We start from the raw sequence: 25,096 nt of genomic DNA, 5'->3' as shown, positions 1-25,096 counted from the left end.
ATCAGGCTTTTATCTGGATTAGGTATTGTCTCTGAAAGAGATGTGCAAATCTTGTTTTTTTGTATTGCTTTAGAGAGACAAAGCTGAGACTTGAGGTGGTGTTAATGTCTCTAAAAGGTGAAGTGAAAAGCGACACTCTGCCTTGTCTATCTAGGTAATTACAATGATGTCACAACAGGGAGTATAAAGTAATACCCTGATGTTGCCTCAGGTGATATTTGATAGCCATAACCAGAGAATGTGGACTCCATCTCATCATAAGCCTGCTTAACATATGGCCTGGGGGCTGACTATACATGGGGAAAGCCCTACGATGGCTGTGGATCTGAGTTGCATAAGTTAGATGATGCAGGTGCAGCTTTGCAGCCACCACAGGACTTTCCTGCGAAGCTGTGGGTTGAAAAAATCAGGGATTTATCCTGACTTTTTCAATCAGAGCGACGTTGATACAGCTCTTCCACCATCTGGCATCACTCTGGGATGGGAGCAGTGCCTGGTGGAAGGTGACTGGTGATTGGTTGCCTTCCACCAGGAAGAGAACAGGGACGGCTCCAGTACCTGGATGACCGCCCAGAAACCCCATGCTTCTTCCTTGGCATCAGGTTTACCTGATGCCACCCAGGAGAGGGAAACCGCAGGGTTTCAGAGTGAGGCTGTGCCAACCAAGCACCGTAAAGGCAGCCCCCTGGGGTCTGTGCATCCAGCCATGCTTGATTATGACCAGCCCGATCTAATCAAAGATCCCTAATCAAACTCCCTACTTTTGTTACCTGGTTGTCCTTAATTACAGCCAATTCAAGAAGATGTGGGGAAGAAATATGGGGAGAAGTGGGGAGAAGTCCCCCAAGTAACATGCATTTGTGATTTCTAGCAGCTCATGGTACCTGCTATTATCTGATTAAGGTAAAATCATAGGACTACTTAAAAGTTCAGATATTCACAATTCTCAAAACTGAGAGAAAACAAAAATACCTAAAAGATGTAGGAGACAGGCAGAATCAGGGGTGGGCATTCAAAAGGCAGGGAGCCTCCACTGTAAAGGGTATCTTGACAGTTGCTGCACTTTGGATGGCAGGGGCAATCTCAGTGGACAGGTGGACTGAAACTTACCAAACAGGTTTTCTGTCTGGGCTTGTGGTCAGTTGGTGATATGGACTGCAACTTCATTCACCCAATGCAGCCTTTTGCAGCCAGCACAATATCCCTGAATACTATGCCTTTCCTTCTGTTTGGGAACCATCAATTTAAATATGTGGGCTTGTTCTTAGACATTAGTCACTTCCTTTCCAAAGTGATCTAGCGAAGATACATATACAAACAAAAATATTTTTAATGTTAAAACAAGAAGAAAGGCATTGGGTGAGGAGAATAGATTTTCCTCCGATCTTTTCTGGTAACTATCTAGAAATAGAGGGTGGGGAATAGTGTAGGGCATTTTTGTCTGGTCAGTTGGCAACCTAGGTATTGAGCAGATTTCTTTGCAATTAAGTTAAGTCGTTTTCCTACTTTCAGTGTTCATGTGTTGACAAACGAAGAAGATATTAACTTAGGGCTCTGCCTATTTTTTCAGGATTTTAATTAGCTAGAAATTAAATAGATTTAGTTCATGAACGATTTAACAGTAGGATGGTGGAGAGTGATTGACTGAGTTCAGATGACACAATAACCCACAATGGTTTATTTAACCCATCATGGGTTATCATGTCATCTGTCAGGTAGTTTTTAATCTATGATGGCTTTTTTGCCCAAAATAACCCTCACTGATAATTCATGGTCTGTGGTAAGGGTTATTTAAACTACCATGGCTTATTGTGTTGTCTGGTGCTCCACAGTATCTTAAAGAATGCTTTAAAGATCGCCTTCAGAGTCTCTTGGCAAGAGCGGTCAAAACTGCTGCCGCCACTCTGCTCCAGCTAGCAGATTTCTGAGATCTGCCTAGCAACAGATTGCACTTAATAGCCAATACAGTATTAAGCAAGCCCAGTTCCAAGCCCAGTTCCAATCGTGATTCCGATAGGTTAAAATCCATGTGATAGAGGGATACTGTCGTAATTGGCAGGGGCACAAAGCCTAATGAGACATAGTTACATCAGACAAAATTAATTTTAAGATACTCACTCTTGTTTGCAGAAGATATTCTTCCTTAAATTAAATGTTGCTTCCGTCATTAATGGTTCTAGAAATAAAAGCACATGGTTTCCAGTGTGAGTAGTTCAGAGTACCAGCCTGCTGTCACTAAATCTTCCTTGTGCCTCTTTTGCTTCCCTTTTATCTTGTTTACTATCTAGTGTCTGTTAACCAGATGCATTCCTTGAATCCTTTACTCCTCCAGCAAGCCCATAAAGCTGCAATTAATTGATGATCCAAGTCCCTTTCCTGTAAAAAATCCCCATTCATAAGAATTTTTGATAGGCTGTTCATAATGAACTTTTTTTTTAGTGGTGGTGGAGAAAACCTTAAAAAATCTTGTTGTGAAGCCAAGGTCAAACCATGTTTCATAATTGTAAAAATACACATTGAACACACTTTAGACTTTTTTTCTTCCTTTCAATTTTTTTTACCTTCTTCCTATTCCCTTGCAATATTTTCTTACTTTTAAAGACCCTAGAAATCTGCATGGGTGCCATTGTGTGGTATCACAAGAGATTTAACGACATGGTATAGATTTAAGTGGTATACACAGAATTCTGAATATCTTAACTTTTTTTTTTAAGAGTTGTAGTTCTTGTAATTGTGGAGAAAAGCTTGAATATATTGATGTTTGTTTGGCCTAAACTGCCTCTTCTTGCAGAAGCTGTGTCTGATGCTGATTTTGAGCTGCTTGATTAAAATCTCAATATTTCACTGTCATATTCTATATATGAATAGCATACTCAGTTTTCTGAGCGCCAATCTTTATGTAGCCAAAATGGCACCATCCACATACAAGAAGGAGGTTTAAGCAGGGTAGGTGAACCCCAAGGTTTACAGAAATCCAAAACAAGTAAGGGGGAAAAGCCCTAGTGGGAATACCCCTCAAAAGAGCTCAATGAATACTAGGCATGCTCCTTGATCAGGGAATGCTAGCTAACTGTTAACATAGAAAACAAGGGGGACTGGGAATGAATAGAGGAGGGGTCCCCAATACGGTGCCTGCAAAGTTCTCCACTAGAGTGACCATATGAAAAAGAGGACAGGGCTCCTGTATCTTGTACATGTTTATGGATGGAGTTTAGCTTTTTTAATTGTTATATGGAGTCAGTAATGGTAGTAATAAGGTAATTAGTATATCCACTCAATTTCTATTATTTTTAAAGATGAGCAAATCTGATCGACAAGTTATGCACAGTCACTTATGACCCAGTTCACACAAAATCCTGGCATTTTGTGTATGTTTAGGCATGCTGCCCAATCGCTCCTGCTGCAAATGGGAGCAGCTTAACAAACCACGGACCTAGTGTGACATGTGAACCCAGGTCTCTGGTTTGTCTCTCCCACAACTGGCCAAAGAAATAACGTAGAATTTGTTGTTGGGTTATTTTTCTGGCTTGTTGGTGGAGAGACAAACCAGAGGTCCGCGTTTGCACATCACACTAAACAAACCAAGGTTGTGGCTTGTTTGGCCACTCCTACCTGCAGCAGGAGTTGCTGCTTGTAAATGATATTGTTTACAAGATTTCAACCACTTTCTAAATGTGCCATGGTGTTTAAATATTGCTCTTTGCATTTATCCCTGTGCTATATATGTTGACATTTTGAGCTATGGAGAATGAAAAGTTTGGGCCTCATGGAATTGAAAGAAGATTGATTACCTATTTATCCATTAACATATACAAAAACATGGGGAGGACCTTTTAATCTTTCTGTGTAGCTTATATGAGTGGAACTATTCTTTTCAAATCAGGCAGCACTCTGTTTCCCCTCTCTTGCTGCTAAGCTGAAGAACTTTTGAGTGGCTAGTTTGAACTCTGCTCTATTGTGTGGCCATGGGGGAAGATTCTATCACTTATACCACAATTCTAGTAACGTGGTCCAGGGATTATTTCCTGAGATGGTCCCTCTCCCCATTTCCCTTCTGCCAGGATGCCTGTCTTGTTGTGGTAACATAGGTTTTTATCAGCCAGCGTCCATAACCTTTGCCTTGTGAGATGAGGTGCTGATGGGCCTTTGTGACTCAGGCCTGACTCCTCCTTGTCTTTCTCAATTAGGCCTATGCTTGCCCTGAGTGCTTGAGGTTGTCATAGCAACCAGCAGTGCTAGCACATATTAATAATCTGGGTGGCCTTTAGGTTGGCACGGCAACTGAACAAGAATAGAAAGGCAGAAGTGGGAGAGGCGCTGCCAAGCGATGTGCAATGTATTAGTAGAATGGGACCATCTCTGCTTGACCTGCAGTCTGAGAAGAAGTGCTGAAGCCCTTGGCCTTTTAAAAATATTTATTAATATTTGTGACTTTCCTTTTTTCAACGAACTCAGTGGGGATGTATCTGGGTAGTCTTTGGCCAAATCCTTACCCATTTAGCTTCAAATATCACACACCTCCAGACCACTCTCTAAATTGCTAAAGATCCAGTAGTGATGTTTCTTTTTCTTTTTATTAGGGGCCTACAAGGGGCAGAGGTTTTAGATTACATCAAAGAGGGGGGCTTGTTTGTTTTTCCTTTAAATTTTGAAGAGACACTATCTCATTTTGGTATGAACATCTTCTCTTTTTGGAAAATTCTTCATATAGAAGCCCCAGAGTATGTAAACAGAATGTATTAAATGAATTTAATTGAAGTACGTCCATTTCTTCAGTAAAATTAGGATTATGACATTGATATTATCTGTTGCAGCACGTAAATTTACATTTTGAAAAAAGCAACTAGGATGTGAGGGAAATAGTAGGGTCACAAGATTATGAACAGTAGAAGTTCATAAGAAAACGGGAATGGAGAAAGTGGGCAATTTGTCATTGCTGCTGTCTTATGTCCTCCAGAGATTTGATCTATTTAGGTCATATTGCCAGAAAATGTGCACCCACAGGCATTTTCTGTCAAAAGCGTGGAAAAGTCTGCACTCTTTACCTGTATCCATAGGTCTCTGTTTAAGAGACTGATAAATGTTTGATGTTGCAGGAGGAGTTCCGAGTGGAGAGGGGCCTCCAATTGCTGGCACTGGTGGAGGATGCTTTCTCCAGGTATGAAAATGGATTGCAGGCCCAGTGGCTGATCTCCCTAAGCAAACCCAATGAGAACGACAAACATCTACTAATGACTTTGGCAGGAGAACACGGTAAGTTATTTCAGAAAAGCAGAGTGGGATTTTTTTTTCTACAAAGAGAGTTGAAGGGTATCTGACCCACCTTCTCATAACTCCAGTTATCCTCTGTGAGGTAAACCTCCTTTCATGCTGTACATCACACTGCTCCTTCAGTAATGTGCAATGCCATAGCATGTATATAGTGACTGTAACTCTGCTTCTCAGAGTTGCTCCCTTGTCATTCTCGTACATGATTCTTTCAGTCCTTTTGTATGAGAATCTTGTCTTCTAACTTAAAAAGCTCTATGTAGCTTTGATCTCCTCTGTACCTGTTGATGCCACCACTTTCACACCATGCACAATAGGCCTGAGAAAGTCTAGGTCATGTGGAAGTGGTGCTCTGAGTAAAATTTCACTGTGGGCAGTACAGAGGAACGGTCTCTCTGAGGATGTTCAGGTGATTGCATAGGGAGAACAAGACATCGTGACTTCTCCTCCAGCCCTGGCATGCGCTGAGTGTATGACCGCCATTTACATATTTGCCCACTACAGTGCAGGTTGGCATATCATCTGAACCCAGCATGTGGTGGGGCAGATTGTGCCTTCATACCCACCCTACAACCTCTACTGCATGTCGTAGGTTGTAGGGTGGGTATGAATCCACCCTCACCGTGCGCCGGGTTCAGATGACATGCCAACCCGCACTGCAGTGTGGGGGTAATTCTGTAAATGGTGGTTGCGGGCACGGCATGTGCGGGGGTGGGGTGGGGAAGCAGCCACGATGGCTGCTTCTCCCTATGTGATCCTCTGAACCCAGTCTCTACCGCTCTTACCACCACACCTTTTACCCCACTTCATGTTGGTTGCCATTCCTGCTGCTCAGCCTACGATATCCCAGTCATTCCGTCTGCCACTTTTCTTGAGATATGTACAGAGGTACCATGCCAGCATAGCTGCTGCTTGGCCTGAGAAGTCTCAGTCCCATTAGCATGAGTGGCTGTGCACAATCTTGCTGTCTCTGGATCTGGGACTTTTCAGACCCAGTGTTAGTCTGCATGAGGAGGTGAGGAAAAAATCATGGTTCCTGGGGAAATGTATCAATCAGAATGTCTGTTTCCTCTTCCAGCCCGAAGGAATCAGCTCTTTTCCTCCCCTCTCTCGTGGCTTGTTATATGCTAGCCTTGGACTACCATGACAGTTCTTGCAGCCTGAGGCTATTGCACATATGCTATCTGGTGTTCATTTTGTGGGAAAGAGGAGAAGGAGAAGGAACATTGTTTGGGTAGGGTTCCCACTGTTTTTTGTGGTTTTTTTTTTTTTTTTTGCAAGATTCAAGGCATATAACTGAGCAATCTCTTTCCTAGAAACATGCAGGGCTTTCTATATCCTGGAAAAGGTGGTCACAAAATGTTATAGACATTATTGTTCAGTATCCCTTGTTTATTATCTCAGGGAAAGGCCTGGAATGTTCCCATTTGTTTTTAAATACATTTTTTGCTTTTCATATTTGAATACAAGCCCCTAGGGCTGAGTCTAGACATTTACAAATGGTAAAGAGCACCATAAAAGTTTATCACAGTCATTGTTAAATGAACTGGCTCTTTAAATAGAGATTTTCTACATGGTTGGCATGAATGAGTATGCTTTTCCAGTCATATAGTTGATATCAAGTTGTCTGTTCAATATAGATGAGTCCTGTAGTAAAGGCATTTTTCTATAACCAGAATGAGGAATTGAGTTTGTAGTTCTAGCAGTCACCAGTCATTTTTGGTGTCTGCCAGCACTGGGGCTCTGGGTCCATATATGCACTTGGCAGTATTTTGGACTGAAGTAATCTCTGCACCACAAACTTGTGGGTGTGTAAAAGAGGCACAAAAGGAGGTGGAATACAAGACATTTAGTTGTCCAAATTCTCCCTGCCCTGGGAAAACACCATGTTTGAGAAGAATTCAGTGTGAGAGCTGACACATGATTTTCTAGATACTTCATTATGAAGACAATACTACAGATGTTTCCTACCTGGAAAGAAATATGAGTGTGTACGTGGTGATGTCCATCAATTTCACTGAGCTACCCAGATTTTTGAAGATCTCAATGAAGCTCTCATCATGTGGCAAATTATGGCTTGAGGTCTATTGGCAGATCATTCAGTGGAAAAACTGAATTATGAAGATCAGATTTAAAATCAGTGAAGACCAGTGAAAGAGCACTTGCTTTGGAAGAAAACTGTGTACATTTCCTGTTTCCTTGATTCCTGAAGCATAGTCCTCTCTTTCACATGCCCTACCCATCATAGCTTCTGTAAAATTTGCCTTTGGATTCTAAAGTGAACTATTGCACTGCAATGAAAGAGATATCCTGCATTAGGGTGACCATATGAAAAGGAGGACAGGGCTCCTGTATCTTTAACCATTGTATTGAAAACTGGATTTCAGCAGGTGTCATTTGTATATATGGAGAACCTGGGGGAATTTCCTCTTCATCACAACAGTTAAAGCTGCAGTGCCCTGCCCTTTTTTAAATCTGGTCACTCTAGTATAGCTCCTGTACCTTTAACTGTTGTGATGAAGAGGGAATTTCACCAGGTACTCCATATATACAAATGACAGCTGCTGAAATTCCCTTTTCTATGCAACTGTTAAAGATACAGGAGCCCTGTCCTCCTTTTCATATGGTCACCCTATCCTGCATTGCTGTACTCTTACACATTGCTTCAATGTCAACATGATAGTTCTCCAGTATTTCTATATACACCAGCTGCTGAGGAACCTGGGTGGGAGGGTGCTGTTACACTCATGTCCTGTTTGTGGGTTTCCTGTGGACAGCTGTTTGGCCACTGCTGGTCTAGATGGACCCTTGGTATGATCTAGCATGGCTCTTCTTATGTTCTCCATACATGCAAGTGAGCTAAAGAACAGCGCACCAAACTAATGCTTCTATTTCTTTGTCCAATGTGCTTCATCTCCTAGGGGTTGTCCCAACGAATGATGTTCTCCTGGCACTAGGTGACATACGGAGGAGCTTAGCTGAGGTAAGACCTTGTACATTTGCTCAGGAGACAGTGCAATTAGATTGACCATCTGGAAATCTAGCCCAGCTGGGCTCAGAACCCAGGAGAGGCAAATTGATGGCACAGCAGTTTACAGTAGTAATCCCTTCTTTCCTGTCTGGTAACTTCTGAGTCATCAAATGTCTATTTTCATTAGTTGCGACTGATTCCATGTATTGTCTCCTCACTGTAAAAATGCTATCATTATGGTCTCTTGGGATCTTGCATGTCCTTGCTGAAGAGCATGGAGAAATGTAGTTCTACACCTGTCATACCACGATTTCTTGGAACGTTCTGCAAATATTGCCTGTGGGATCCTTTTAAGGCACCATGAACAGAGATCTCATCCCTATTTAACAAACCTTTGATGGCTAAATTCACCAAGTTTGCACATTGTTTTAATTGTTTCAATTGGTTTTTACCGCTTTTAAATTCTATACTGGTTTTAGCTTGATATTTATTATTATTATTATTATTATTATTTATTTATTTATTTATTTATTTATTTATATAGCACCATCAGTGTACATGGTGCTGTACAGATAACATATTTGTTTTTAGCTGTGTATATTTATTGTTTTATATTGTTGTATAATTTTATCTGTACACTGCCTGAGATCCTAGTGATATAGGGCAGGATACAGATGTTTTAATAAATAAATAAATATTTACTGTGCATAGATATTCCATGCTCTGTGCAGCAGCTGATCTTTCCCACTATCTCTGAGGCGTCCTTGCTGGCTAGGAAGCTCTTCACGCTTCTCTTGTTCTCTGTTCAAATGGGGAAAGTGACCTTGCAGTGCCCTTGGGCTTGTCTTGTACCCAGTTCAGCATATTATAGTCACAATGTGAAGTTCTAGGAGACTTGAATCCCATGTCACAAGGGCTTAGAAACTGGCAAAGGGCCTTATGGCATGAACGCTAAAAGCCACTTCAAGCAAATTTCATCCATTGTGCAATATTCTCACATGACTTTTCAGTAACATCAGAGTGATGTCTGTGTCTAATGGGTGATGTGTTTGTGTGAAAGGATTTAATTGCAGCAAGGTAGCTATGTTGCTATTTGCACCTTTTAAAAAATTCTAGCTTCATATATATTGTGCTGTATAAAGCAAGGGATACCCCAACCTTAAAAGGTCTGAGCAAAACCATATATAAGTACATGAAACAAACAGATTCACAAAATATTTTACATGTGAGAGTGGGAGAGTTGTTACCACTTGCCCCACAAATGATATTCAATTGGTGCTTGTAACTTTCCGCATGATAATCACAATAACAAAGAACTCAATATAGAATATTTCATTTTCCCTTGTAGAAGTAGCTGACTATGTTCTAAGTAGCTGACTGCTCAGAAAATGTGGCATACCACGGGTGCTGTAAATGTATGTAGTAGAGATCTCATTCAAAACTGGAGATGACCCATGAAACACTTGGAACTCACAACAGGTGAGATCCATTAGGCTGCTCAACTAAAAAGAGAATTCAGCCCATTTGAACAGCACCCTTGAACTTCAAAACCATTCAAGGGGTGTTGGTGGTTTGAAGATGGATTCTGCTGTTTGAAGGGTCAGTTTTGTTTATGCTGGTTGGCCTAGAATGCTCTTCAGGGGCAAAATTGGAGGCTGGAGGTGGAAAGCTGCCCCATGGATGACCCATGGGGATGACCTTTAGCCCCACTCTCCAATATTGCCTTCTCAGTGGCTTTTCTCATTCCCACAGAGATGAATGGTGTCTCTGACTAGGTTAGCAGTGCATTTTCCTTTCTATTGGAAGAGTGGCAACTGGTCCCCTACTGCTCTGCCATTAGAACTTTGGAATCAAAGCTTTCAGGAAACATGGCATGATCTTCTCACTGAACCTCAGTGCTTCTACTTTCAGAAATTTAATCAAGTACTGCCTCTACCTCATTTGTTAGCATAATGTGAAAGCAGTTTTCTGGTAAGGCCTATTATTGGTTTTCCTCCTATAATCCCTTTCTAGTAGCTTTTCCTCCCACAACACCCTACTTCTATTCCCCAACATTGTAGTTCTCCAATTTGTTGCCCCCATCCAGCGCTACACTGTGGCAGGCTCAGTCCAAGAATCAGGTTTCAACACCACAGCTGAACACTATGTATACTTCCTTTCCTTCCACCACCCAGGGAGCTTCAGCTATTGGGAGGTATAAAAAGGAAATAAATAAATAAAATAAATAAATAAACTTGTTCCAGTTCTTTTCCAGTAACAAGGCCAGGGATGAAGTATATTGTTGTATGTGGTATGCCCAATACATTCTAACTTAGTCTTCTTTAGGGGTAATACCTTAGTACAGCTGTTCTCTTAAATCATCATTCTAAGATAGTGTAAACATTTTGAAGATAGTTGCCTCTGAAGAAGATTTTAAGTTGAAACGCACTGGGCATATTACATATCACAATGTTCTATTTTCTGAGCATCAGTTTTCTTTTTTCCATCCTTTCGGTGCTTCATTTCTTTTTCCTTTTGTGCCATCTCTGCTGCAAAGGAAGTAAAAATAGCACTTTCCACATTTGTGCATGTATGCATTGATTTCTCTCCTTTACCTGCTTACTTAATCAGAGGACTGGGGTTCTTCCCCATCTCGCCCTCCTCTCCCATCTTCAACCCTCACATGTGTATTGTTGTATCCTAAATGTCATTCAGCAGAAGTAGTTGGTGAATGATTATTAAATAAAAGTTAAAGATTGTTTTTTTAGTTTTTTGTTTTGATTTCTCCTTTTCTTTTTAGCTTCTGGAATAGGCAGTGTAATTTGATAGAGTGGATCAGTTTATTTTTCAACATAGTACTTTATTGTCTAAATAGGGTGTTATTTATTTACTTATTTTATTCACTGTATTTATGCAGCTGCCCCATAACACAAGTTCTCTGGCTTGCTCACAGGCAAATACAATGGTATAAAATGATAAGCATGACTTAAACTAAAACACAGTTAAAACAGATTTCAAATTGACAATCCCAGACTAAAATACATTATTTAAAAGGCCTAGATAAATAAAAAGGTGCCAAAAAGACCATAAATATGGTGCCACTTGACTCTCTTTTGGAAAGCTGGTTCATAACTGGGGTGCCACCTTCCCAAATGTCCTCTCCCTAGTAGTCACCTGACTCACTAAATTTGGCAGGGGTACTTGGAGCAGGGCCTCTGAAAAAGATCTTAAATTTTGATGCATACTTATGGGAGAATGTGTTTTTTTCAGTTTAGGATCACTTGACACTTCATGTAGCTATTATGTTTGGAGTATCCTTAGTTGCCTAATGAATAGTTCTGTAAAACTTTAAAAATTGCATGATCCTTTACCAAGAGGAGTTAAGCCTAGTAAAAGATACATATCTATGATGTGTGTGTGTGTGTGTGTGTGTGTGTGTGTGTGTGTGTGTGTGTGTGTGTTAATACTGAAAATGGTAACATATTTGAACTACGTCTTGTTTAGCATTCAATCCTGTTGGTTGCATTGAATTTCTCCAATTTTGTTTCTAGATTGGAATCCAGAACTATACGACTACATCAAGTTGTCAGTCACGTCCTAGCCAGAGCCACAGTGATTATGGGAAGCTCTTTGTGGTGTTGGTCATTATTGGCTCCATCTGTGTCATCATCATTATAATGGGACTGATTTACAACTGCTGGCAGCGGCGCCTGCCCAAGATGAAGAACATGGTGAGTCTCTATGTGGTTTATAACTTGAGCACTTATTCTTCAAAGGACTGTTGTGGAGAGTGCTTCCTGATTGCTTATCTTCCTTCCCAGCTGTCATTTTTTTTAATGCTTCCACTTTTCAACTTTTCTTCTCTTCCAGTCACATGGTGAGGAGCTACGGTTTGTTGAGAATGGCTGCCATGACAATCCCACCTTGGATGTAGCCAGTGACAGCCAATCAGAAATGCAAGAAAAGAAGCCAAGTGTAAATGGCGGGGGAGCTGTTAATGGACCTGAGAGCTGGGATGTTCTCATTAACAAGCGGGCAGGTGAAGAGGGAGAGGTGTTTGAGGAAGATACACACCTTTAAAAGAGAAGACCGTGTATCTGGATGCACTCCCACTTGACTTAAGGGATGTATGGTGAGGGTGGCTCCTCAGGAACTTCTTTTTCAGGTTTGGAATGGATCTGCCCATCATGGTCCTGAGTCACCACCACAGTCCTGGAGCAAGAAAGGCCACCCTGTGCAGAGGGGGTGGGATGGGGGTCGTGTTTGTGTGTTGCTGTCAGTAGCGCCAATGCTTTAATCACTTTTAAATGCACTTGCTCTAGTTCTTTGGTAGAAGTGGAGGACAGCCAAGTTTGGGAAATAAATGGTAATCAAGGCTTACCGTTGCCCCAGAGTGGTGTTTACTGCAAGTTTCATCTTGGGGGCAGTAGGCCAGTTTCACACAGGAAGAGCCTAGTTCACAATCTGTCTCAAAAGGTGCAATAGGAGAAGCAATGAGGAAAAACTCTGCATATTTCTTCTCTAGGCTTGGGGTGCAGTGTGTTATGACAGCTTTGCAATTTGCCAATCATTCTGACAAACTGTACCTTCTGGAGGGTGGCTTGCTGGACTTTCTGCTCAAGCTGCTATGTGGTACATAAATATTTTATGTCATTTTTTAACTTCTCTGTAAGGTTGTGTTTAGGCAAGCAAATGTATGCTGCACAGGTACCAGATGTTTTCTAGTGCCCTAACTCTAGGTTCTAACACAATAGATTGCATTATCCCCTTACCTTATTATGGCCTTTGCAGTAAAAGCTCCTTTTGTGAATCCAAAACTCTTTATGGAAATGGCAGAATTTGATTTGCCCTTAAACTGATCTAGCTTGGTTGGTCCAAATTGGGGGAACTGTTTTCCTAATACAGAATGAATTTCTGATATCACCTCAACATGACTCCTGGACTAGCAGTTAGAGAAGTCAGGATAGCAAAAACATCTTGAGTCTGAGAGCTCTCTGTCACTTCAGTTAATGAACTCATAGTATAATAGCTAGGGTGATTACTGACTCTAATCTTCAATGAAACAGATGGAAAACCTCAAGCCCTCTTATGTACCTGTGCAGTAAATGTTTATTTAAGTCTACCTTGCTGTGTATCAGGAATAGTTCAGTTTAAGCAAATTAGGCCAGCTCATTAATACCCTTGAGGTCAGAACTAGACCCAAGAGCTCTCAGATGAATGCTTCTTTGGCATGCCTTGGGCAAGCTAGAATGCCCCAGGCTTCTCTGGAGGCTCTTATTAAGAAGCACTTGCATATGCAGATTTGCACTGAGCCTTCTATATTCAGTACTGATGAGCCGTCTGAGATATTTTTGCTCAATTTTCCCAGAATGCCACCCTGTTACACACATCCCATGACTTGTCTCACTTTGAAAACAACAACACTTGTTTAATGATTGCATAACTAGCTGAATTGTAAGTTGCCATTGACAGTACTTGGTCTTTCAGAGAACCATAAAACACACAAAGATTCATATATAATTAATGAGGATTGACAATGAGTTGTAACTGAAATGTGTTGGCATCTAATCTGCAGCTTACTCTGAGCACTGAAATCTAATCTCCACATGACATAAAGCAAACTTGTCAGCACAGTTTAATATCACATATAACTATATAAATACTACACAAATATCATCTCAAGACAGTATTGTACAGATACGTGTTTTTTTAATTGCACTTATGTATGGTGAAGTTAATAATAATTTCCTAGCCAAATTCCAATTGGAGTAGTCAATTTATGTGAATATTATATTTCAGGATTGCATTTTCCTCCCTGTGGGGGAAACACGTGCCATCTAAACTATCTCTAGTAGATGCTATTTTTAAGATATTCCACTGTCTTCCTTATTTGATTTACTGAGTAAAGTTTGCTCAATGCCTCCTTTTTTCCATTATTATAGGCACTATTATTATTGGCTATGGAGAGCAGTTAGTCATAATCTTTGCGCCGTAGTTTTTTACTTGCATAGATTTTTTTAAAAAATGCAAACACATTCCATTTCCATCACTCTATCTACTATTTACTTTACTGTTCTATTTGGTTATTATTTGATCCCTGATGGAATTGTAATATAGAATGCCTGCCTATGTGCTACTATGCAACTAGCTGCCTTCCATCTTTGGGGTAGAATATAGATGGTTGAAATTGGCACAGTTCTGTATTAGCCGTGGAGGTGGAATGTACAATTAAGTGAAGAGGTACAATTATTTTGCATGGACATACCTTGTACATATAGACACAATCTGTAGTCCTTCACAGTACAAAAGACACTAACTCCAGTTTGGGTTGCATATAGTGGAGTCACAAGAATCTTATGCATGATGCTCTCTAGGCTGCCAGTGGATGTTAAAAAGGGCAAAGTAGGTCGGTATAAACACAACCCACCCCGAGTTTTTCTATGTCATGGTTGTTGTTGTTTTAATATCAACATTTCTCCTTCACAGGGCCCTGTCTGTGTTGACTCTGTGGCTTTTCCTCTTGTATGCCTTGCAGACAGGAGAGGATTGGTATAGGCTTGAGTGCAGGTGCTGTGTAGCTTTGGGGATTAAATACACTGAAGTTATGATCAAACAAAGCACTTGAATATATAGAGGCAATAGAAACAAACTATGCTTCTATAACTGACTGCAGGTATATAGCGCTCTCTCGTGGACTTCTGGCATCTCATTCTGTTATTTCTCAGAGAGTCCTCTGTCACTACAAAGGCATGGCTTTCTATCCTCCTCTTGTTCCTCTGGTTTGCAGCTGGTAGACCTAAGGTACATTTGCTTTGTCTGCGTTTAGGATCAGTCCCAGAGAATTCACCCATTTTATGTATGCCAAGCTGGAATCCCACAGACCCACACTTGCTTGCATGGGTCATAGTGTTCTTCTACTACTATAGTGTTTAGTATGGAGTTCCTTTCACAGTCATCAGCTAGAGCATGTTCATGGGGGGTGGGAGGAGGAAGGTATTATATACCTTCAAGCAGCTGTTGGGTCCACCTAGTTGCTGTATATTTGATTAAAAGTTAGGGCCGTTATTCATATAATGGCCAACCCATGCAATTTGCTTTAAATTGTTTCCCATTATGGATTTTCAGGTTTATTGGAGAATCTTCTCCACGCCATGCCAACATACATATTTGTTTGGGAAGGGGTGTGGTGGCATGGAGTAAATTGAGTAAATCTACTAATCTGTATCAAGCTGTTTCATGCAAATAGCTTGGCAAGTGAAGATATTTTTTACAAGAGATTTAAAGTGGCCTTCACAGGGCCACCATTACATTTGCACCAGACCTAACCAATTTGCTATAGTAATCTGACATGCTGGCTGCAGAACTTTCTATTCATAAACAGTACCTTACATAAATAAAAACAAAAATGGATTTGCTGGGAAACCATCTTGGCTCTTATGGAAGTCCTTTATTAAATCTGGATTAAAGTATGGTCATAGCATAAAATGTTCACTGCATGTTGCTTCTTTAACTCAGGTTTATACACCAACAATGCATAGAGATTGTGGGGGGAGACAGTTTATAAAGCAAAGCAGAGTTTATAGATGACACAAGTGGAACATTAATGCAAAAAACTGACAGCTTTCAGTGAGGTCCCCCAAACTAAATTTCCATTCTTCAGTTCTCACTCTGGTGGGCTTCTCTAAGACGAAAAATGATCTGGGCTGCCACACCAGTACATTTATTAAGATCATTTTTGCATGAAAAAGCCATTGTGTGGAAGTGTTTCCTAGTCATTCTCAGTGGTAAGGTTTGTATTTAACCATGATGTGTATGCATGTTTTTAACTGACCCCCCTGGAGGCACATTTGCAAGAAAGTTCTTCATAATAAAATAAACCCCATGGCTTTATTTTTTAACTGTCATACTAGTTAACAGGTTTTGTGCTCATTCTTCCTCTAAGGAGGCAGGTAGACGAAAGGAAATTGGAAGGGTCTGTAGCAACCAACAAGGGTTCCTCCAGAAATCAGCCTTCATAAGCAAAAAGACTACATTATTACCAGCACAACATGTTGTCTTGAATAGATTAAGAGAAGTTGGATTTGATCAAATCCACGCTATTTCACATGTTCCTTTTTTGTCTATCAGTTCTTTGAATGAAAATTCAAAAATTGATTTGAGCATCTGTTGAATTTGCATAATTGAAAAATTGTCTTTGATTTCAATGTGACCTGTAAGAATTAGCACTGACGGTGTTCCCAGAGGAGGCTTTTATCATGCAATCACCATGCTTCATTCACAGAATTTTATAGGGGGTCCAGACGACATTGTCTTCCGTTTATAACCTGCCTGTGTTTTCCCAACACTAATTCCATCTTTGTTCTTTCCACAAAAAAGATGTTAAGGGGGAAAAGACGGAATAGCTGCACAATGTCTTTTGATTGGTGGCACTAGGAGCCCTCCATCTGGAAGCATCCCAGTCTCTAAAATGATCACGCTTATAAGCACAATTTCCTCTTCAACAAGGTACTTTTGTGTGGCCGTCTTTGCCATATCTGTTGAGCCACACTGACCTCTGGTGGTGGCTGGGAAGGCAGGTTCAAGGGAAACTAAAGGGGTTTTATTCCCCAACCCACCCTGCAATCCCCCACTCCAAATACCATGATTTAAATGCCTACAATTAATTGACAACCATTTATCATTTGGTAGTTAGTGTTTAGCATTTTAAAGCCATTTGCAGAGGAAAATGAATGGAATAAAAGGCAAAGGAAGGACAAGTCTGTCACTAAAGTGAAAAAAGTAGGGGGAAAGCTTTTTGGCCTTTAGAGTTTATTATCAGTAAAGTTTTTATCTGAAAACTGGGTTGCCGAGTTTAGTAGTAAGTAGTCCTGATATGTTGCATTCAACAGTGTATTAAATATATTTCTGATGGGGCTTTAGCATTGAAAGCTATGACGAAGGGAAACAAAGTGGTACTTTGAGAAAAGGAAAGCTCAAGACCGCTCCCAAGTGGATGAAAGAAAACATGCAGAGTAACCCTTCCAAAGGATGGCTAGAATTAAACTTGTGGGTATTGTAATGATAGGACTGGGATGTTCGATCAAACAATTATTACTATTACTAGCCTTGAACCCTTAATAGATGTGTAATTTTTGGCTGCATCACTGATTGCTCCCTTCCCTCTAATTTTTTATGCAATGTTTAATAGTTATAGAAATATAATTATCAGCATTTGTTGGTGTGAGAGTATGCAAGCTTTTGATTGTTGCAAAATTCTTAATCAATTTAATAACCCCAGCAAACTTGCTGCAGGCACCTCCTGATTTAGCTGAATGCCATACAATATAGAAAACTAAACTGTAAGTTATCATAAAATAATTTGTAAGCTCACTATTTTAATGTCTGTTTTTGGATCATTTGTTGATAACCAGTATACCCTCTTCAGAATCTGCACTTTTGGACAAAGAAGAAACATACATTTTTGTCATAGATATGGGAGAGCAAGATTTCAGAGATGAAATTACCATTCTCCTGGACTTTATGATGCTTTCCAGAACCATTAAAATATATCTGGGGTGGGGGAATTGCCATAAATTTGAGTTCAGACATCAAGCCAAACCATGGTTTTACACAAACTGTAGTTAAAAACTCATACCATGGTTTGAGCTAAGCGTATAATAGGAAAATTAGAACTGTCTCTCTTTGTCTTCTATCAACTCCGCATTCAGCTTCTAAAGTTCACAAGTTCTCTCCTGTCTCTAATAGTGCTCCTGACTTGAAGCAGAGCAGTAGCCTTAAAAGGTTTGTTAGCAAAGTCTGACATAAAAGCAAATTACAGTTGACACAAACTCTGGTTTGCAAACCAGCTTTCAACAGTCACTCAATATACTGGTTTGGCAGCCCACCACAAACCATGGTTCATAAACTCTTGTAGTTTCAGACAACAGTTTAAAAAACTATGATTTGGCATTATGTCTGAATACAGCCATGGACTTCAAAGGGTTGCACTGAGAATCTGCTGTTGAAGTTTCTTGTCAACAGTAATGTGCACTGGTAGCAAGAGAGGGTTGCTTGGCAATTAAAAAAATTAAGGGCCAAATCCAAATGCCCCTAAAAGGAACAAGAGTATGTTTTTGTTTTCTTTACAACAACAACAACAACAACAACAACAACAACAATAATACACCACCTACATATTTAGATCCAACACTACATATTTAAGTCCAATATTAAAAGTCAGTCTAAGGCCCTTGAAGTTCTCTTATTTGGCATTTGTAACTTCTGTATTAGCTTCTCCTTGGTAAAAGCCTGACTTATTGAATGCTAGTGACAGTCATAGCAATCTCTCTTCTAGCCTTACCTCAAACTTGGTATTTTTCTGGAAGGTAAGGACATACGTTGTGAGATGGTTAAACAATGTGAGCAAGTATGTATACAGAGCATCCAGAGTAACCAGGGCTCAGGTTAGCGTAGAACAGGAGTTCTTAAACTCACTTAGTTCTATAGCTTAAAATTGGTCAAGCCTCTCCTAAGGGCCACTGCTCATGGAGATCCACTGCCAGCATGACAAGTTATCCTATAGAAATAATACATGTATAGGAACAGGGCTGGCACAAGACCTCCCACTGCCGAGTTGAAAGGGGAGAGAGTGAGCTGCTGTTACCGCCACGGCCACCCCCTTCTTCCCCCTTCTCAGCTGCCACCACCTGCTTTCCCCTCAATACTTTGTTCTGAGGGGTCCTTTGTGAGAGTGAGGCATTGTTGGGAGGTGACCATGGAGACCAAAGCATTCAGGCCTGGTGGGCTCTGTGGGAAAGCATAGCTCTCCAGAGAGCCCACCTGCTCTCTCCAGACAGCTTACTAGGTGGAGCTCTCTGGTTACAGCAGAGTAATAGCTGGTTCAGGTTTCTGGAGTGGCAGCCTGCCTATGCTTTACTCAGAGTGAGACACAAGGCAGGCAGCACCACCTGCTCCAGAGAGCTGCAACTGCTGCCTCATTTCCACAACAGGAGAGTGGCCAGCAGGGCTTTCCAGAGTGGCCACCTACCCTCTGCCTCACTTTTCAGAGGCTTAGGGCATTGGGACCTACACACTCCCAGTGGCAAGACATGTAGGATCCAGCACCCTTCCAGAACTGCTGCCTGAGGCGCCCCGCCTCTTGAGAGAGTCAGCCCCATGTAGCATATTCCACACAAACTGAGTGCCATTTCTCACAAGGAGAGCTAAGGTATAGCCTTTGTCTGGGATATACCACTTCAAATTGCAGGGGGGTGGAGGAGGGAGTGTGACGTGATAGAATGGTTTCCCATAGGGGCGGGGAAATCCCTACACACAGAAAATCAGCATGTCAGCAGGCAAACAAGAACTCTTGTCTCTGATACCAGTTTTCCATGTGCAGGATTATTTATTTTTGTAGTGAGAAGCATTCAACCATGTCATCCTGCACCTGCATTCTGACATAATGACCTGGTTCACATGATCATCATGGCTCAGTGTGGTGTATTTAAGCCACTATGAGCCACAAAGAGCATCCTGAAAATTCAAGCTGTGACCATGGTTTATCATGTCCGAACACAGTGGTAGTGAGTTGTGCAAGGGTTAAACAACCCTTGCATAACCCTAAAACAGGCCATGGGTTCAGCAAGGGTTATTTAACTCTCACACAACCCACCCCTGCCAGGTTTGGACAACATCATGAATATTCTGAATGGCTGCCTGCCTGCACTGCAGCCCATGATGGCTTAAATAAGCGATGGTGGGCTGTTTGATCGTGTGAACAGGGCCAAAGGCTTGCTACTTCAGCTGCAGTTGATGAGAGCTAGATTTTATGCTGTACATGGAATTTCTGTATAGGAAAAAGCATCTACAACAATTATACACTGTCCTATATAAAGACCATGTGCATCTATTTTGCGTTGCGTACACAAGTTTAGAAAATGATGGCCAACTACAGTTTCCTGGAGTGCTACATGTATATGCAGTGAACCCTATGTCCTTTTCAAACATATGATCATGCACAGGTGGTGTAGGCACTTTAATTACATTCAAATAATGCTGTGTGAAGTGGCCTTATTCATTACTCAAGAGGAAAAAAGTGGGGAATAGTACATCTACCAGTATTCAATCATTTCCCCAGTTTGGCCAACAGAAAAAAGGAAAACTAGAGCCTATCTGGGATTACTGCATGTTGGTGGGGGAGGACCTTAGGGAAGAAAAAGAGAGAGGATTACACATAGGCCGTTTCTACACCGACCTTTTTCCCCTGGATCGTCCCAGTGCATCCAAATGACACACAGGGGAACCCAGGAGCAGGCAGGGACGATCCCTCCATTTCCCTGGGATAATCCTTAGGTGCGGAAAGGGCCATAACCTCACGGGGTGCTGCTCTTACCTGACATTCTGGCCCAAAAGATACGTAAGGAGAATGCACGAGGGAGCTCTTGGCAACTCTCAGTGTTGTCCTATTGTAGCCAGCTCATTCTTTGAGAACTATCAGCTCAGAAAACTTTTGTGAGCTATCTAATTTAGCATATGGTGCAGAAGCCTAGTCTTTATTGATTGATCCAACAGCCAGAGGAATGATGTGCATAGATCGTTTCACAGATCCCTCACAGTTTTGCCTTGGATATTGACTTCTCATTAATGCATGATAAAATAAAATATTCTCCCAACACACACACACACACACACACACACACACACACACACACACACACACACCTCCCCTGAAAACTACTGATGTGGAGGAATCTATTAGCATAGTCCTTTTGTTACATGCTTGTGATTATTACTGTTAACCTTACTACCCTAGCTCCTAGATTTGTACATTGCATTGATGATAAAGATGGAGTGGAGTGGATCTCCAAACTATTACAGTGATTCCCAAATGTTAGATTCAGGCTCCACCAGTATCACTGGGTTGCTGTGGGGAGGGGCTGTTAAATTGTCATTTGCCAGCAAAGAACTGGAGAAAAATGTAAGAGGTTGGGAATAAATTTATAGATTAGAATCAATCGGGACAATCCCATCATGAAGACTGAGGTTGCAATCCTATGCTTAATAGGGAGTAAATTAAATTGAATTTAGTGAGATTGCACTATTAATTTTAAACATTTGGGAAATACTGCATGATTGTGTCCTCTCTTCTCATCTGAATCCTATTTTTCTAAGCAGTCAGACAATGTTGTTGGCCTTCATTTGGAAAGTTTCCTTAATATACTACTTTTCTCAATGGAAGTTTTACATACTGCAAAATGTGATGGTTTTATCTGTCATTTCACTTGCCAGCATATGTTTCCCTAGTCACCAGTAGCACTTTTTGAAATAAAGTTTCTGGTTGAAACATAATTCTCCTGTGTCTATTTTCCCTCCTATTAATTATACAATCTTATATGAGGCTCAATTTGAACAAACAGGTCACTGTATTCCGTGTAGGCAATATTAGTGCATGCATGATGCATATGTGTGCATGAATGTTACAGCAAGTTATGGTGTTGGAACCTGGTAGTACACATTGGAAACAGATTGGAATTACTCAAAGGAACAAGAGGACATCAGCACCTGACATTTATTTGTTGGTTAATTTATATTATATTGGATCCAATGATCTGCCTTCTACAAGAGGAAGAGATATTTTGCAATAGGAAGGGCTCTGCTTGGGAAGGTCCCTCCACCTGATTTCTGGGAATCCGCCTCCTTTCCACACACCACAACTCACCCAATTCAGCAGGATCTCCTGACTTCTTGTGTAGCATTTTCAGGTGGCCAGAGAGATTGCCATGCGACAGAAGGGATAGGGAAATCCACTTCTGCCAGTGCATTTGCTTACGCTTAAGTCGACCCAACTCCACGTTTATAGAGGGGGACAGAGAAGCATGTCTACACCAGGGGAGGGGAGGGGGAGGATCTCATGATATGCTGATCGCGAGATCCTCCCCCTCAGTCCACATACGGTGCACGATGTCCCGGGAGGAAGGACGACATTGCGCCTGCCTTTTTTTTTTAAAAAAAAAAGAAAAGGACCTGGAGTGCACCTGTGAGTGGTTTTTTCTTAAAAAAAGCCCCACCCTCAATGGGCATGGAGCGCCTGAAGAGCTCCATGCCCTGTGCCTGGTTCCCAGCTCCTCGCATTTACTTGCAAGGAGCCAGGATGAAACCGGGATGGCTGCCCACATGTCCTGCAGTCTCAGGACGATCCTGAGACTGCGGGGGAAAATGGGCTAAAAGCCATCCCAGTACAGGGAAATGGCGGGATCATCCCTCCCTGCCCCTGGGATCCCCTGCATGTCATGTAGAGGCACAGGGATGATCCCGGGGCGATCCCCAGGATAGGGATAAGGCATTGTCTAGACATGCCCAGAGACACAACCTGGGATTGCCATTTTCAGAGGCAGCCCTGTGTTGCCCCATCCAAAGAATATCAAATGCGTCCTTTGAATCAAAGTCTAAGATTCTGCAATTCTGCTCCTTATTTCCTTTACTGTGGAATAAAACTACATATTCAGGACAAAATAGGATTGTGAAATGAAGTTCCTGACTTTGAGCCTCCAGCAACATAATTAAAGCTCAGAGAGGGGTTTCACGTTAGTCAACATTTACAGCCATAACTGGCTTCCCAATTAAGGGGGGCTTGGCAAAGTTCCTCTTCAGGGGTCCGCTTCCTATGTATTGGCAAGGTCAGTGTTGCTGCTATCAGCCCCACATAGCTTGGTGCTAACATTTTGAATTTCCCACAATGTGGTTAATGTATTATTCCTCCAGGGCATGGTAAGAATTCCTTTTTTCTGTAATCACACATAGGACATTCTCCACTTTGGGATATTTCAGAGCTGTGTAAACAACGAGTGTGCATCCAAGAATGGCATGTTATTGTACTACCACCTTCTGATGCACAGGCCTCACAAAAGATGATGATGCAAAAGCGTAGCTGTCAACTTTATAATTTTGCAAAGGTATATAGAGAAGCTCAAAGGGCTGTGAGACAAATCTTTTCAATAGAACGACGTCCTCAAAGGGTTGTTGAGGTAGCTGCTCCCCTAAGAGAATGGCCTGTGATTCCCTGTGGAAGTGGTATCCCCAAAGCCTTATATACCTTTATGTTTCATTCCCTCGATCTTCAGGAAATGGTGGACTTGGAGACCTTATCCCACATTAAGTTTTCCTGAAGACGTGAATACGGCTTCTGATTTGATAACATCTGAAGTCCTGTTTTAAATAAAATCGGATGCCCTCTGTGGAAGTCAGAGAACTGAAATTCATTGTAAGAATTTCCATTCTTTCTTGAGTCTTGGAATATTTCAGAGCTGTGTAAACAATGGGTGGGCTTCCGAGAATGGCATGAACAGGATTTGAACAGAAGGAAGAAAACCTCTTGAGCTTAACCTACACCAAGCAGGATATTGCGGTATGAAAGTGGTATATAAAAAGCAGGAGCCACACCAAGCAGGATATAACACTATGAAAGCAGTATGAAAGTGGTATATGGTATGTGTCAGTGGGCCCCCACAGTTCTCAGTGCACTTCAATACCGCTATAAAGCAGTAGTGTGGCTCCTGCCTTTTATATACTGCTTTTATAGTGCAATATCCTGCTTGGTGTAGATTAGGCCTTGGTCTTTATGGAACAGGAATTTGTCTTTAGGAATAAAGGAGGTCTCTGGCCTACCTAAGAACCACCATGTCTGAATGAAAGACACATAGTTGTGGATCTGATGAAAGAGCCTCCAACTCAGATACCCACCTGGCAGAGATAATAACTACAGAAAAATCATGTTTAATGTGAGAGGTTTCAAGGTACTTGTGGCCATTGACTCAAACAGAACCCCCATCAATGCTGTCAATAACAAATTCAAATTTGATGTAGGGAATCTGTGTACATTACCTGAATTTAACCATGTCACTCCTTTTAGGAAGTGCTAATAGTGAGTGTGAGAAGATCGTGACAACTTCCCCCCACAACCCAGAATGCTGCGGTTCTGGTATGGAAGCAAATTCTGAAGTTGGTGTAAGTGAAATCTTGACCAGTGCACCAAGCCAAGATGACACCATCATGCCCAATAATTGAGCCAGGGTTTTCTGAGAACGAATGGATACTGCCAGTTGAGATAGTTTCCTGATCTGTTCTTGTGTGAGAAACAACCTGTCCAGTATCTCCCCCAGGTATTCTAGTTGCTTGGTGGAGCATAAGGCACTCTTCTTCATGTTCACCAGAAATCCGTGGTCCTTGAGGCATTTCAGTGTGTGCTGGATGATGTCTGTACACAGCTGCTCTGATTAAAACACCATCTAACTATGTGTAGAGGTACACCTTGTTCATCCTCAGATGCACTACAACAATTACCAGGAGCTTGGTAAACTCTTGAGAGGCCAAAGTGACTCCGAACGGCAGAGCCCTGTATTGAAAATGTTGGTTCTTTTAGCAAAACTGGAGATAGTTCCAGTGTTTTCTCCTGACCAGAACATGCAGGTACACCTTGGAGAGGTCTATGGATGCTAAAGAATCCTGCTTGTCTACAGTTGCTGCAATTGATTGCAGTCTCCAGTTTGAAATGTGTTTTGATGATGTGTTTAACTATTTGTGGTCCAAAATGGCTCTTATAGCCCTATTCCTTTTGGGAATTAAGAAAAAGATGGAGTAAACACCCGTTTTGATTTTGCCTGCTGGGATGGGTTCTGTAGCTTTTATCTCCAATAGGTGAATGATAGCCTTGAGACAGTTCTGATGCTTGGAAAACTTGTGTGAGCATGGGGAAGCTAATAAACTTCTCTCAGGGAAGATGGGCAAATTCCAAGCTGTAACCTTTGGATATTGTCTCTCACTCACTTCTCCGAAGGTGTTTGGAGCCATGTGGGAGCAAAGTTCAGCAGATACCACCCCCATGGCACTCACTATTTGACTGGT

At 41.5% G+C, this 25,096-nt stretch overlaps 1 protein-coding gene across 1 annotated transcript in view; it reads left to right on the top strand.

The window, feature by feature from the left end:
- PODXL2 (podocalyxin like 2) overlaps positions 1–12,856 on the top strand; it is a 58,145-nt gene extending 45,289 nt beyond the window's left edge. The window contains exons 5-8 of the mRNA XM_063121371.1: positions 5,097–5,253; positions 8,190–8,251; positions 11,770–11,949; positions 12,089–12,856. Of these exons, the coding sequence (XP_062977441.1) occupies positions 5,097–5,253; positions 8,190–8,251; positions 11,770–11,949; positions 12,089–12,298 (609 nt within the window). The 3' untranslated portion in view covers positions 12,299–12,856. The remainder of the gene's footprint in view (positions 1–5,096; positions 5,254–8,189; positions 8,252–11,769; positions 11,950–12,088) is intronic.
- Positions 12,857–25,096: the final 12,240 nt, after the last annotated feature.

The sequence above is a fragment of the Elgaria multicarinata genome, chromosome 3, assembly GCF_023053635.1.
Source record: "Elgaria multicarinata webbii isolate HBS135686 ecotype San Diego chromosome 3, rElgMul1.1.pri, whole genome shotgun sequence".
In the NCBI taxonomy this organism is placed as follows: domain Eukaryota; kingdom Metazoa; phylum Chordata; class Lepidosauria; order Squamata; family Anguidae; genus Elgaria; species Elgaria multicarinata.
Note: the sequence above shows the minus strand (reverse complement) of the source record. Positions and strands in the feature narration are given on the sequence as shown.